General features: G+C 40.8%; 1 protein-coding gene across 2 annotated transcripts in view; it reads left to right on the forward strand.

The window, feature by feature from the left end:
• The first annotated feature begins 1,618 nt into the window (after positions 1-1,618).
• Positions 1,619-16,806, forward strand: part of LOC115457306 — a 58,352-nt gene continuing 43,164 nt past the window's right edge. For both annotated transcript variants that reach the window (XM_030186730.1, XM_030186736.1), the window contains exons 1-3: positions 1,619-1,671; positions 3,324-3,397; positions 10,294-16,317. In XM_030186730.1, the coding sequence (XP_030042590.1) occupies positions 13,111-16,317 (3,207 nt within the window). In that variant the 5' untranslated portion in view covers positions 1,619-1,671; positions 3,324-3,397; positions 10,294-13,110. The remainder of the gene's footprint in view (positions 1,672-3,323; positions 3,398-10,293; positions 16,318-16,806) is intronic.

Raw genomic sequence — 16,806 nt, forward strand, 5'->3', positions numbered from 1 at the left:
ACCTGCTCCTCCAAGGCACCAAGCTGACCTTCTATCGATGTCACCCAGTCCTCCTGCACGGAGACACGTTCTTCAACATGCTGAAGTCTTACCGCATGGCTGGCTACACAATCTTTAATCTCCATGCTGGCGTGAAGCTTTGCCAATTTGTCATCAAGGAGTTGAGACAAATGCCGCATGGAACCTTGTTGAGAGTCAGCGTGAGGGGTGGGCAGTGCCATTTTTTTGGAGCAGGTGCTGCCTTCTCTCATCCTGGCTACACAAATTTTGTTGGCATACCCGAGTAATCTGGGAATCCCCAACCAAAAGGATCGCTCTTCTGGCAGCTCAGTAATCAGCACTATTTCTCTGGTTACCGTTGGGCACTTACATCCATAGGCTGTTGTAAATTAGCAGCTTAAAGCAGCAAGGGAGAGGGGAGCCAAGCTAAAGATGTCTGCTCAGGTCGCCACCATCACGTGACCCCTCCACCCTTTATATATTAATAGGATAAGGCGAAAATCAATGGGTCCAACTTTCTTCATCGGCATAAAAAACCCTTTACTCTTCACTCTTGCTAAAAACTCCATATTGATCTATTAAGAACTTCCTGTGGAGTTTTTAGCAAGAGTGAAGAGTAAAGGGTTTTTTATGCCGATGAAGAAAGTTGGACCCATCGATTTTCTCCTTACCCTATTAATATATCAATAGTTTATAGAATTGCCCTTCACATGCAAAGTAACAGTATTGGGTTATCTTGCTCTGGGTTGAAACTTCTGGCAAAGAGCATTATCCCTTATATGGCACTAAAAATTGCATGCACAAATTTGGACATGTGCCATTTAATTGCATAATCAGCCAACTGGTGCTGATAAATTTATGCTAATAATTATTTACACTCATTGGCAATATTAAAAATTTATACACACATCTTTTAGTCATTCTATAAAGATGCGCACATCAATTTTTGTGCATGGCTCCAAAAGGGGGCATGGTCATGGGGGACATTGGTGGGTCAGGAACACTTCTGGAATTTGCATGCACTGTTAGAGAATTAAGCAGATCAGCGGCTAATTTAGACACGTTTTACACTAGGTTTTAGTCGGTGTAAATCCTCATGCCCAAGGATCCCAGCGCCTATTCTATAAACAGTGCCTGTGTCTTTGGTTTAGCGGAGAGAGGGGATGGGTGTAGTTTTGAACTGTAGTTTTTAGGTGTAGTAGTGGCAATGGAGATAGTTTTGAGGGTAGGGTAGCTAGAGTGGGGTAGTTTTGGGTGGTAGTTTAGGGAACTCGGTATCTCTGGAATCACTTTACACTCTGGTATTATACCTCTAAAATAAACCGAAAATTAACATTCTCATCCCGCCATTAAAATGAGCAGCTGACCCGTTCCTGATCGTCCTAAGCCTTCTAAAAATAAGCTTCCTTCTAGAACCCTTTGAAAAGCGTCTATCTGCAAGTAAGGCCGTAGTGTCACAAGCGCTCAGGCTTTATATCCCAGACTAGGATCGAGACGTTTCACCTGCATTTTATACTAATTGAGCCCAAATGAGAACCCTTCACACCTGAAGCTGACCCCCCCCCCCCCCCCCAAAAAAAAAAAAAAAAAAAAAATGCGCGGAAGAGAAGAGGGATAAGAAGCCGCCGAGTTGGGTTTGTTCTTTTCTGTACTTAGAAGAGTAGTACTAAGGTAATTTTTCCATAGTACGTTATTATTGTAAGTTTGGTGAGCTAGTCTAGTGTGAGTGTATGTTATGGTTTTATTGGAGAAGAAGTACAGTTTGCGTGGAATTTAGTAGGAAACTTGGGGAAACGAGATCATGTGGGGCGGGAAGCAAAGGGAATGTACAAAAGCAGTACAAACCTTAGGGCTGAGCGAAACCCTGGCTGAATGGACAAGAAGAGAAAAAAACAAACAAACCAGGACTTAGAGGTTAAAAAAAAACATACGGGATGCTGGAGATTGGGGAAGAGAACTGAGGGAATATAGTGGAGGGAATGGGAAAAGGAATTTTCAGGAGCTCGAGTTTCGGGCAGAGAAGTGGCATCTTGAGCTTGGGAGATCCTGGGACATGGGGAAGAAGATAATACTCTCTGGGGAGAGAAGGATTAAGAGAAAAAGGGAAAGAAAGTGAGCCGTCGTTTCGCTTTGGGGGAAGGTTCACGCTAAAGAGCCTCGGAGAAGAGAAAGAAAGGTGATTGTAAGAAGGGTTAGGCAGGACTCAGTTGGTCTGATAATTAAGAAGGCGGAGTTCCGTACACAAGAAACTACAAATGCTATTAAAGTAGCGTGATTATATTGTTTGGTTAAGCGTGCAGAATCTTACACTTCAAATATGTGTAAAATCTCCCCTTAAACGTATAGGCCGATTCTTACTTCAATTAATGTAGGGAGAAAACATTAAACGTTTGGTTAAAGGCTGGCTAGATCTCTGTAGTAGGCTGACCTGTCCCTAAACCTGTAGGTTTATGTACCTTGCATATACTGAAGAGAAAACCATATTGACCCAGAATCTATCTCCCACCTTACCCTCATCTCTCTATCACCTGATCGGTCTCCACCTTCCTACCCATCCTATTACCCATCCTATTACCCATCCATCCTTCTATTATGTTATACTTAATTTCCTACTTTACATAACAAAATTCTGTGTTACCTATTACTATGTAAGCCGCATTGAGCCTGCTTTTAGTGGGAAAGTGCGGGATACAAATATAATAGGGGTTAACATTCTGGATATGAAAGACTAAAAATAGCCTCTACCACTTTTTCCTAATTTCTCTTTCCTCGCCAAAAAGTGGTATAACTTGGATCTTATGCTTGTACTATGTGCTACAAATAACTAGAATTTTTAGAAGTAAACAAAACTAGGGCTATGACTGCTACACTCTCATCTCAGCTGTAAATGAGGAAAGGTAACATTAAGCAGGCAGGTTTACAATTCCATACATACTACACATTTACTATGTTAATTACATTAAAATGTCTCTTAAAATTAGAACTATTGGCCCATTCAGCTTGCTTTGATAGAAATTCACTCCCACTTAAAAAAAAAAAAAGGTGAGTACATTTTTTTTTCATTGTCTAAACCAGTGGTTCTCAGCCTAGTCCTCCTGGCACAACCAGCCAGTCAATTGATAGCGACCTGTAGGCACTACCTCTACTGTATCTAGATCTAATTGCATGCCTGTTCATAGTGGATATCTTGAAAGCCAGCCATAGTTTAATGCCACTTAGTTCTGGAAACAAAGACATGAGCTTTCTTTTAAGCTTAGAATTGTTTGCTAACAAAGATCTCCTTAATGTTCAGTATTTACCAACATGAATTTTATATGTATTAGGTAACTTTTCCTTCCAGAAGAGGCTGAGGGGAGTGCAGTGTCCTAACAAAGACGTTTATCTTTCTGCTGGCATGGTAAGTCTTAAAGCTTTCCATCTTGGGATGAGAGGTGGGTCTGTACATGTCATGAGCAGATTTCCTTCCTTTTCTTCTTATCTTTCTGCCCTCTCCCAGGTATAAAGGTACTAGTTACCTGTAACCTGGAATATCCAGCACTCCAGGGATTATGGTCCTAACGCCATCAGGTGGAGACGCAGAAGGCTATAGTAATATGAGAATAATCAGTAATTGTTACATTTACCAATCAGGACTACAATTAGAATACGTAATTCATTCTCATATAAGACAGCAACCGGGACACAAACGTGACCTCTGACATTAGCTCTCTGATTGCCTCTGTCCATAGGAGCCAACTTTTCAAAATTATTGGAGGTGCTAAACCCAATGAAAATAATCCATCCCTGGACACATACAAGGAACTTTCTTAATATTGGGGGTGTTCAAGCACCCACAGAGTCGGCTCCAATGCCTCTGTCCATGATTCTCCATGTATACCCTTTTCTCTTATAGGCTAGTATTGGAAGTACAAAGTCAGCATATTCTAATACTAGAATATGAGTGAAAAGGGTATAAAAGGAGAATCATAGACAGAGGCTGCTGGAATATGTTAGAATATGCTGACTTTGTACTTCCATCTTACAGAAGTAAAGTTCTTCATAACATATTTGCTTATAAGCAAGGTCAGTAAGGTTATCCTACTTTGCAAAAACAATCTTCCTAGTAACCAAAGTTCTCTTCCTTATCTGCTTTCATGATCAGCAGCAAATTTCCCTTACATTACTTCATTCTCCTGCCACACATATCTCTGTTATTATTCCATATCTGCCTGTCTCTCCAACAGAAGGGCAAGCTGACATGAGATTCACATTCTGTGCAATTCTTATTTAGCTTCTCAGTGACTCTTAACCTGTTCATAGCCTGTTCACAGAGGCCTAGCTTTGCTCATAATTCTGTTACTGCTGTAAAGTTATTTTATGGTTCATGACCTGCATGTCCCATATAAAGCTTCATTCTATCCCATTCCGTACTATTAATATAAATAGGTGTATAATCATTTAAGTCAAACAATCAAAACAAAAAGACCAAAATGGCCCACCTGAACATATATGACAGGAATACAATTAAAGGAAAGAAAGCCTCAAGTGTTCCAGATCAACTGGAACCTTTAACTCTATAGATCAATTGATCTGCTCTGAGGCTTTTTTTCTTCCTTTTAATTGTAATCCTGTTTTGAACATATTTTCTGAAGTTCAGTGGGTTATTATTTTATTCTGTACTATTGTACAGGTTACCTTTAGTATTATATATTGTAAACTCTGCTGATGGATTCTCCAAACTGCAGTATATCAAGCAAAACCAATTATTCCTTTACATAAGCAAGAGCAGAAGTTAGTAAGCTTCCCACTTTCAGGTGTACCCCTTGCTGCTGACACTATTCATGTCTGTCATACAACATGCTGCTTTTTTTTTTTTTTTTTAAAAGCTGAGATTTATAACAAATATTCCTGATTTTATGAAAGTCTTATAACAGCTTTCAACCCTAAAGTGCACTTTCTAAATTGGCTTATGAAAAAGTTCTTGTCTGATTAATGCCATCAGACTCAAGCCCAGTGGTACCTAAAAGTAGTTCCTGTAGGTACAGGGGAGCCTAAGGGGAGAGGATACATATGTAGCTGCTTCTAAGCAAAATGGTGAATTTATTTTCCAAGGCACCTTTTATACTCGAGAATAGGGCTTCAATATGAAGCCTGAAACACCATACAGAAAGCAAAATAAGTTGTGAAGTTTACTCTTGGGGCTGTTGAGTAGGGCTTCCCAAACATGTCCCAGGGACCCCACAGTCAGTCAAGTTTTCAGGGAATTGACAATGGACGTCATGAAAATCAATTTTGCATGCTATATCTATGGTGGATATTCTGAAAACATTACTGCTGTGGGGTCCCTAGGACAGGTTTGGGAAGCCCTGCTCAACAACCTTGAGAATTTGATCCTTGAGAGTAAACTTTATGGCTTATGTTGTTTTCTGTATGGTGTTGCAGGATTCATATTCTCTTGTATATTTTATTACTAAAAAATGTATGTACTTAAGCATTTGCTTTTTTTTTTATACAAATGATCGGTTGTGCTTACATTTCAGAGCTACCTACAAAGGTGTGTGCACTTGAAATAGTTGCTTCATTTGTGACTTGATCCATGAAGAATATATTTTTGTAGAGTTCTCATCAGCCATACTTTTGACTTTTTTTTAAAAGTGTAAGCTTCTCTGTTAACTCCTCTGCAAAGTTTGTCTCACAGACCAAGTCTGAAATTTAAATATGCAGTACTAGCTATTTCTGGAACACAGAGCCATTGTAAATGTAAATATATAAGGTTTGGCTTTTAGAGCCAGTTGTGTGTTAATGAGAGAGCACAGCAGTCCAAATGCAGTTTGGATCCATCTCCTCTTATACAACTTATGTCTTATTTTTCAAGTTATGACTTGGGGACTCCTGGTGCTGTTCTAGCTGATTTACAGTACAAAGGCCTGAAATCTAATCTCCCCCCCCCCCCCCCCCCCCCCCAAAAAAAAAAAAAAAAAAAAACTTCAGGTTTCTTGCTAGATGGTGCAGGCATGGGTTTATACCACCTGCCAGCAGATGGTCACAGAGGACAAAGCTTCCTTGTAGCAATGAAGTGACACACAATGCACTTGTCTCCAGCAGATGGTGGTACCTGCTGGACTGGGAGTGAGATTTGTAGGCTTCCAGGGCAACAGCGTACATACTATTCTTCCCCTGTAGAGGGCTAGGTCAGGAGAGGACCTCCTTGGCAGAGAATAATGTTGACTTCAGACTTGCCAACCATTTTTCTTTTGACTTCCTCTTTTGTATAGAACAGTAGCTACTAAAGCTGTTCAAAAGAGAAGGGGGGGAGTACTGACTTATGTTCAGCATCAGCTAGGGTTAGTCATGTCTCTCACACAGGAGGGGGGAAAGCTGATACTATGCAACTTGAAGTGCCTGCCTCCACACATCCCCATGTGTGCAACACAACCATTGCACTTCTTGGTCTTTGGGTAGTAGGCTTAGAACACCTGTGAGGGAATTGGGGAGTAGCCTTTCCAAACAAGAAGAGCATGGAATGGGGAGGAGGGGGAGCAGTTGACCCCTGCTATTGACTGCAGTTCTGATTCAACCTGGTGGAAACACCCTACCTCACCTCTTGGCTCACAGAGGTCTGTGCTAGGGAATAAGATAACAGCAGCAAATACACACGTGAGCTAAAACTTTAGGGAAGTAGTCTCGCAGCTGCAAAGTTTTAGCAGCCTTACTTGACTGACTTGAATTCCCTTCTCAGCTCTGGCTTTTAATAGCAAGTCAGCATGATGGCACTTTCCATTACATGATAACTTTTAGTGATTTATATACTTTCTCACACATTGCTTTTTCATTTAGAGCACACCTTATCTTTGGCTAGACTACACACACATTCCTCCCTTATGCCTGGTTTTATGTCTAGTCTCGAGGTCCCATATAGTTTCAGTAGTTACAGATAACAGAATATTTTTAGCTCATGCTCTCCAAGGCTATGCTCTCATCAGAAGAACTTTTTCTTTATATAACTGATATAAACTCTCCACTTCTCCTTGGCCCCTACTTGGACCTCTTCTACAGTATCATAGCAGGTGGTGGTCACTCCCACTGATGTACTATTTTTGCATGGGCCTGTGACCTTATCAATTTTTTTTCCCTTCCTTATCCCTAAGCTGGAAGGGCTGATAGTCTGGGGCTTTTCAGAATGTTGGAAGAAAAATATAACCAAGTTGGTGGTGGTGGTGGGGGGGGGGGGGGGGTGAGCCAATTTACAGAGATGGGAGAAGAGCATCTCTGCAAGAGGGAAGACATCCTTGGTGGCTCCCAGGTCTCACGTTGGGTAAGGGGGGTGACTTTCTTCATGAGCCCCAGAAGGAGATTATGAAAAATCCTTGCCATGTCTATTGAGGGTCCTTGAAAGCAGCAAGTTCTTCTGCTGACTTATTCTTTCCCAATATAGGGTAGGGGTTTCTTAACACAGAGAACGAAAGTACAGATACCAACAAATATCCTAGTGAATAGACACTGCCGTATAAGATCTGTTCAAGCAGACTCCTCTCCCCTGTATTAACAATTCTGTCTTTTTGTTAGCTTCTGCTGCAATGTGACCTGTGTCTTGGTTTACTGGCTTGAGTATTTCCAGTTCAGTGGGCATCTTGAATCTGGGCAAACTTGTCAGGTTTTTTTTTTTTTTTTTTTTACTAAAATAAGGCTGTGTGACTGGAAATCAGTTGCCGCTTCATGACTTGGGGGGGGGGGGGGGGGAGGCTCTCAATTCCAGGATATCAACAAGTGAGGTCACTTGCTTATACTGTGTCAACACTTAAAAGTAGTATACTATGCCATACTTATTTTTACTGCTGTAATTGTCTATTGCTTCAGTTTGATTTATTCTTACTGTACACCACCTTGAATGAATTCTTTCAAAAAGGTGGTAAATATGTCCAAATAGCCTTGGGTGAAGACAAGTCAAAATGCATGTTAAAGGAGTCTGCTCTTTAGAATTTGGATTAGGGTTGCCAAAACATCCCATGGAGGCCAGGATTGGGCACCAGGTCAAGGGTGGTAATTTGAAGCATTTCTACCTGAAATGGGACATTTTGGACCTGTATATTGTTCATAAGGTTATCCCTGTGAGTTGACACTCTAGTAGGTACCCCAGTGTTCTGTTGACTTTCAAAATTTTAGTGGGGAATAGTTTCCCTAGAAAGATCCTTAAATGCCTGAAAGGAGATAGCCCTATCAGGATCCAAGATATTGGATACGCTACTAGATGGATCAGAGAAGCCATCCCTTCAATTGTCAAACTCTCAAGAAGGTCATTGGCTGTCTTTATTTCTCCACTTGGAGAGCTTTTTTGAAATTCTTAGCACTACCCTTTGCACTCTCCCCATCTCTAAAATGTAATGCAAACTGCCACCAGCTCTTAGAAAAAAGGATGAAAGTTCCTATAGCTGTATTGTGATAGGGGGCCACATCAGGAGAATTGGTGAGTCTCCAGGATGATCCAGCTGCTAGATTGTAGATGGGTGGTGACTTTAAGGAATGAGCGGAGTCCTGTCCATTTGTTGCTTGTAGTCCACCAGTTTAGGCAGTCCTATTGGTGAAGTTTGGTTAGTAGTCTAGATATTCCTCCAAGCCTTCATATGCAAGCTGCCCCCCCCCCCCCCCCCACCAGGCTTTGCTATTGCTGACCTAATTATCCATTTTGTTCCCCTTAAAGGCAGGTCATGGTGGGCTGCCTGCCCATCCTTATAAGGAAAAATTAGGTCTGAATTGCATAACTTTTATGTAAATGAAAGAAAAACTTTCGTTTGTCTGCATCTATAGTAGGCTGGGAAAGTATCTCTTGGTCAGATAGTATAGGGTCTTGGTTAAGCCTCGGGCTAGAACTACTACATTTCTTTGCTCTTAGAAGAAGCAGTGTGTAGTATACTTGAACATCATGATGGTAGCATGTACTAATGGCCAAGGGAGCACAGACAGTTAAGACCCAGTCTTTTTGGATGGTCAAGCTTTTTTGACCTATAGCCTATCCTTGAAGTGAGCAGGCAGACACTTGTCTTTTTACCCTCCATAGAAGAGGATTCAAGCTCACACTTCTAATCTGCTCATTCCAACAAAGATCCTAAACAGTTTTCATTACGATTGGAACTGTTTGTTCTCACTTTTCTTTTCGTTTCTTAGCCTTAGAATGCTAACAGATTGCAGGGTTGTACACTTATTGATCTTGTCGTCATACTCTTGTAATATGTGATAAGATTAACATTTTAAAGCAGTGTCCTCCAGGCACACCTAGCCAGTCAGGCTTGCAGGATATCAATGATGCATATGCATGAGAAGACTTGCATGCACTACCTCCTTGGTATATAAATCTCATGCATATTCATTGCAGATATTCTGAAGACCTCATGGGACTGGGGGTACCTAAGGACCAGGTTGAGAAGCACTGATAAGGAGGATATTCTTATTTATGCCGAGGAAAGGTTTTAAAGGGAAAAGTCAACTGATCGCTATCTGATATGATTAGATGTCTAAACATCAACCAAGTTGATTAGGTGTACAGAAGCTTGGCCCTGTAGGATCTTAAATATCAAGCTCGAACAGGCAGCCAACAAAGGCAAATCAGAAGATCCTTCTAGCTGCTGTAATTTGTAGAAAAATTCTGGAAGCTTTCTGATAAATACCAGAGTAAACTGAATCTCAATCCAACCATATCAGCAGAGCAGGAAATATGGTTCTGCAGTGGGAGTCTCAGGCTTATCTTTAGTGCCCATTGGTTGCTCATCCTTTGTTTAAGGGAACCTCTTAGAATGGGTTGGCTAAGTGTCTAGAGCTGCAGGCCTTAATTTTATACAGACATCTACTTTGTCTCCTGGAAATGTTGCTCTTTCTTCAGTTCCATTTCTATCTTTTCATGACATGACTTATTTTCCTTTTCCCTGACATTCCATTTTAGAGACCTGTCTGTGTGTTTAATATACTCGCTCTTGGAAGTTTCCTAACTCCTGACCTTATTCAGTGGCCATTTTCTTTACATGCTAGTAAAGTGTCTTGTCTGCACCATTCCTTGTACTGCAATGATGGTATGATCTTGCTCCATCTGCTGACAGTGTAGCATAAACTGGTCTGATAGGATTCACTGTAGATATTGCTCCCGCTAGAGCTAAAGGCAAAGAATAAATGTTTCAATTATGGCTCCTTGCTGCTGTTTTAGCAGGCTTTTCCGTTTAGGTGACAAGCATAGTATGTAAGCAGAATTTGCTTTAACTTCAATATCTGATCTGTTTTCTAGAACTTTTTTCAACTCGGTTCAATATAATCATTTTTGTTTCACAGCAGAGCCAACAAAGATGGATTCTGCAGTGACCAGTGAGGGAGGACCTTTAAGAAACATGGATACCCTCAATGAAGCTTCAGTGACGGCCTGGAAAAGGCACAAGGGTTCATCGAAGAACACGAGAGCCACATCACCTTATACTACGACTTGTATGATGATACAATTACAAGGCTTCTTGGCCATGGTTACCTGCCTCATTACTAGCACTTATGCACATAACACAGGATTACCTGCAGGAAGACATTCAATATCTTCTCTTCATGCTTGGCAGGTTCCTAGCAACATGTCCACATTCTCGTCACACTTCCAATCTGTTCTAGAACCTTGCCAGAGTTATGCATGTGAAATTTCACCAAAGTCAAAACTACCTATTCTGGACTATATTGCATGGAGACGGAGAACATTACTGCAACAAAATAGCTTAAATAAGGCAGCTTCTATGGCTGCTAGTGGTATTTTGAGTACAAGCTCTCCATTCTCACAAACAAAAGATGACAGCCAGATATTGGGTTTGTTTGTCACTGGTCGGATGTCCACTCTTTCCTCAACCAGTGAAGCGTTTGAAAGGCATGCCTTAAAGATGAGACATCACCGATCAAAGAAGGAAGCTAGAAGGTCATTGAACTTGATTACTGACTTGCCAACAACTTTCCAGTTCAAACAAGTACATTCACTTTCTTCAAAAACATTTACAAAAGACAAAAAAGCTTGGCAAGTTGCCTTAGAGAAATGGGTTGCTTCTCTTTTTGGGGGGAAGAAGGTACTACATGGAAAGTCAAGGGCCCATGAAAATGAGAGCAGGATCATGGTCTCCAGTGATGCCAGGATTCTGAATGCTGCCAATGATTTGAAATTTAGGCCTTGGATGGGAGGCTTAGTACACCCTTTTAGGCTGTTTTCTGGGAACATAAATCTGCCTGTGACCACCCACTTGACAATAACAAAGCTGGTACCTGGAGTCTTAAAAGATAAAGCTGTGCCTTCTACCACTGAACATGTTTCCAATTATCTTTTAATATCTCTCTTAGATAAGATGGTAAACTCAACATTCTCTGGAAAAGAGAGCTCTGAATTAGCATATGTGGTTCCTACCACCACATCTGATAAATCACTTGATTCAAGTAGCACTGCTGAGACTCTATCTAGTCTGCATCATACACATAAGAACAAGATGCTGTTAAAGGCTGTCCCCTTCATAAGAGCTACACGCTCAAAAATGCCATCCAGTATTGGATCAACTGCAATAGCACGCAGCTTGAGTGTGTCTCCTATGAAAAAGATTAAGTTTGCAAGTACCACAGACTTAAAAGGAGCTGACGTTGACTTCATAGAGTCTAAGCTTGCTCCTAGTCATGACTTCATAGAGTCTAAGCTTTCCCCCTCAACCTCTAGAAATATTACTGACTCTCCATTTAAATCTACCTTAACTATGACCTTTCCTGAGGGCAATGCATCATCTGGGTTAATAGAGCCCTCAAGTTTTCTAAGAGTCTCTGACTTAGCTTTCAAAATGCAACTTGTTTCAGGTGTAACTCAGCATTGGGCTACATCAAATGTTTCATATCAATCTGCCCCTAGAAGTGCTAGCTTAGTATCACAATTGCCCTTTATGAATACAAAGCACAAAGTTGGTCTCTCTCATATTTTGGGAAGAACTGTTGATACTTCCAGACTTGGATCTTCTCTGTCAATAACCACTGACAAGGCCAGGCTTATATTGCCAAGCATATCGGAAATCAATACTTTTAAACATACATCAAAGAAATTATTGCATTCCATGGCCCTTTAGAAGTTACCCCTCTCATGGTCTCCAAAAGTGCTGCTGCTTTACCTTCTAAAATATCTGATGGTAGAAACAAATCCTGTATCTCTTCAAATGTGTTACTACTTCAACCCTCTAATAGAACAGCTGCTCCTTTTACACTGGGTTCTACTGAAGGAATGGATAAAATGTCTGCATATAAACTTCCTAATCAAACTGTTATTACTACAGAAAACTTCATGAGCTTGGCAAGCTCTGCTCAGTTTGCAATAGAGTCCAAGTCAGGAACTCATGTTGCATCAACTACTGAAATACCTCTTCCTTTAGGAGACGAAACATTTCCATATTTTTCTACTAATTTTGGAGGCATTTCAGATGGGGGTGCTGTTACTCCCTTACCTCGTGCAGCTCTTTTGAATGCTGGTCTTGATTTAATGAATGTGAAATTAAATTATTCTCCTGTTCCACTGAGGACTACAACATCTCCCTTCCAACAGCACCTCATCACTTTGCAAGAAAAATCGCCATCTATCACCAGTCTTCCCACCTGGCCAACACATGACACTTTGCTCATGGCAGGTTCTTTAAGCAGTCACACAGATTTTTCCAGATTTCCATTTACTGATGAATTTTCTAAAGAGATGTATGTTAAACCTACTACAGTATCTCCTAGCCATCAAACCATTATACTAAAAGATTATAGTCCTACAAGTTCTCCATTTACTCGTATAGAGCATTTTTCCATGAAGTCTACCATAGAACAAAATGCCACAGCACCAAATGAAGAGAATACAACTTCAAATATCTTCAGTCCTGTCTCTAAAAATTATATGGTGGATGGAGCTTCTCCCATTTTGAATTTTTCATCTACTCTTATGAGCAGGAACTTGACTATTGCTTCTGCTCTGCCTAATTCTTTTCTGGTTGAGAAGTTTACTTCTCTATATCAAGCTATGCCAGAATTAATTTTGTCAACTGAAAAGACCACATCAGTACCTAGTACAATATTTCTAGTTCCCCTTATCTTGTAATAAATCAGTCTGTCCTGACACACATGGGGGCACAATCCCATGGCACACCTGAGCAAGGTAACATTACAGTATCACTTCTTAGCTTAACAAAATCTGAATTTCTAGTCGCAGTAACTGAGGGTAAAACTTCTTTCCCATTCTATAAGTTGGTGTCTAATGGTTCCAGTACTAGTTTGAACTTAAACTCTGGCAATCTGCAGCCACGGGTTAATATTTCTTTTCGAAGCACTGCCTTAAAAGCCTCCCAGATGACACACAGGAACACCTTGGAGTCATTATCAACTGCAGTTGTAACTAAGCCATTAATGATGGGGACAAAAACTAAGACTGTACAGGATTCTACCTATCCTGTTACTGTAAACACAGGTCTTCAACCCAGTTTACCAAGATCCTCTAACACTTCAGTAGGTGCCCCACTTGAGATTGTTTCAAGTTTAGGTATAGTTCTTCCTGATAGGCCCACTGCTATAGAAAAGGCAGATCTTTCTATATTCTCTACTGTCCCAACTACCAAAGCTGGTAGACAGTTTGCTAATGTATTGCATAGCATTACCAGAATGCTTCAGCTGAATGCTGTTGACAAGTATTTTACTCCATTCAGTGGAATGACGGCGTCAAATCATTCTGCAATATTAAATTTACCAGACCTTGAATCTGGTCTTGCGACTATAAGAACTAATCGTTCAAGAAGAACTTTACCAACAGGGTATTCAAATATTTTCTTGACAGAACCAGCTCATATGAGAAATAGCAGATGTTTGACCTGTACATCTGCAGCCCCTGTTGTCTCGGGTAATGAGTTGGTACACTCATTTAGTACTATGGCTTCAGGTTCTACCAGTAATACACCAGGCCCTGCTAATATACTATATGAATGGGCATCTTATCTGAATGGTGGCAGTGGGGACTGGCCAATAGTCACTTTGTCCGTAAGTGACATTAAGGTTACTCCACCTTGTTATAAGCACACTTCAGAGATTCCTCCTCGTGGTCTGGCATCTGCTCCTACTACCGATTACAAAAAAATGGAAGATGTTTTGGGGTCCAGTGCAATGATAAATGCTACTGAGAGAATTTTTGACTCCCAAGTCCAGCTTGACTTGGGTAGAGAAGACAAAATGCCATCCACTTTCCTAGCTCAGGAAATTGAAAATACTGACTCTGCCAGGTATTCTGATGTTGCAACACCACACGTAGTTACTGCCTCTTCAGTGGGTTCTTCAGATCTGTTCAGTACTAAAGATGCATCTTGGACAGCTAAGTTACATCCATTTTCAATGGAAACTAATTCAAGTGACTGGCTGACATCAACGGTGTTCTCATCACTGCCTGACTTTCCAAAGAGGTTTAATGTGCCTGATCCTTTACAACCTACTGGTACAGAAGCTAGTAATCATGTTGCCATAACAGTATCTGAAAATGTTCTGCCTAGTGCTATAACTGCTGCTGTAACACACAGAGGTAACCTGAGCACACGAGCAATTGCTAACTTGACATTAGTTGAAAAGCAAACAGTTCCTCCTATAGCACAAGCTATTAGCATAACAGAAAGGAGAGCAGATCCTGATACTCGTACATCCTATGTATTGAAGCATGATCCTTCTATATCACCTTCAAGACCATTAGTTGTATTACCTGAGACTGCAGAATCCAACTCTTCCAGTGTTTTCACTATCACTGCTACACATGCCAACATGCAGCACACTGTACTGGATCATAAGCATCTTATCTCTTCTATGAGAGGTGGAGAGACCATAGCTGTGGCTGCTGGCTCTTTCTCTGTTACAAAACTTCTGGACTCAAGTGTTGCAGAAAATATGAACATTCCAATACAAACAGCTTGTCAAAACGCTACTTGTGCGGAGTCTTCATATGTCTCTCTCCTTCAGCTTAATGTGACGACTGCTTCAAAAGTGTCCAGTAGATTGAAGACTTCATTACTGAAGACTGCAAATGTGTTTTCTGGTACTGCAGATAAGTTGAGCCCTCCAAATATGAATATAACATCAAAAAAAGGTGTAGCCTTTATTTTTCCACCTAAAACAAGTACAATGGCAAATTGCCTCAATATCAGTTCCAGTGTGTCTCCCAGTTTGCAACCCCACACAGTTTCTCTTCAACACAACTATACTGCTACAGCACATAATTATAACATAACTGCTGTGTCCAAAGCTCCTCACTGGGTAAGTACCTCAGTGGTACTGTTAAATGTCACCAGTTCAACACACCTACATCACGTTAAGCTACCTACATTCCACTCCAGGGTCATGACGACCACCCCAAATAGCAGCCTGACTTTAGCATCACTTGGAGCTCAGAAGGCACACACTAGTAAAACCAAATCTACTGGCACAGTTTACTATCGATATCATGCTGCTTCCCCTCGTATTCACCTAAAAGCAACAAGAGTGCTGTCAAATTACACTACACTATTTGATCCTTTGTCTACTGAAACGGAAAGCAGTGTAGCTGCCTTGCTGTCCAATACCATTGCCACACATTCTGATTTTCACAATGTTACAACTTATAAACTCTTCCTAGATCATAAACGTACATCTCTACCACTTAAACGTGAAGGTGTTTCAAGTTCAATCTCAAAAAATCTTTCCAGTTCATCTACTAGAAGTGTTCAAAATGTTACAATGTCTTCATGGTCTTTATCTGCACCTACAAAGCATCTTGGAACCAGGCCATCAGAATCACTAACCTCTACAGTGGCTCGTTCCTTCACTACAATACCAATATCCCTGCTCACATCTGCAGTGGATCACCTTGGAACAAAGCAAACCTCTTCAAAAATAGAGGCAAGAAGCACATCTATATTTATAACTGATCCCCTTATTGCAGAGTCGGTAGTATCATCAAAGTATTCTTTCCGTAGTACAAAGCGAATGGCACCACTATCAAGATTTGACCCTTTATTTGTTAGACAGCTAACAACTACATTGAAGAACTTTACTACAATCCAATCGCTGACCTCCAAGACTTCTGGATGGATGGCATCAACAACTGAAACTGATCCAACATTGCTGGAATCACTGGTGCCAGAGTTAAATGTTCCCCTATTTGAAATGCCCACTAAGAATGAACCTAGCTTAGATGAACTTGCTTGTACTACGTTGGGTACACTACCACTCAGATACCGTCTTACTGGTATTCCATACACAGAGGAACTTCAGAACAAATCTGCTGCTGCTTACAAGAAACTGGAGCATGAAGTAATATTAACTGTAAGTATAACTTAGAAAATGGGCCACATCCCATAACCTCTCTATACTCTCCATTCTCTTGCTGACAAGGCCTTCAAGGGTAACTTCATGAAGTAGAACCAAAGTAGCTATTAGCTACTCTGATCACACCAGTTTTATAAAATGGGTAAGAGTTAAAATAGGTGGTAGATCTCGGGGATATAATCTAAGACATGAGCATTAAGAATGCTTGATGCATCCATGTCCAACATGAAGACCGTCCATCACTGGATTTCTTAAATAACCTGATATCAATAGGTGAGCTAGCTCTGCTCCTTTAGTAATCCTTGGTCATAGAGCCTGGAGGTTTAGGATGCTAGCATGCATTGTAAAAAACATATACCCGATGTATACAGTACTATGTAAAGGGCCCAGTTTGGGTGATTTTTTTTTTTCTTTAAACAGTATAGAAAAGTCTTAAGTTCTAAGGAATAGGGAATCTAGTCAGATAACAAGCTTTGTGCCAGCCCT

This window comes from Microcaecilia unicolor, chromosome 1 (assembly GCF_901765095.1).
Source record: "Microcaecilia unicolor chromosome 1, aMicUni1.1, whole genome shotgun sequence".
Taxonomy (NCBI): domain Eukaryota; kingdom Metazoa; phylum Chordata; class Amphibia; order Gymnophiona; family Siphonopidae; genus Microcaecilia; species Microcaecilia unicolor.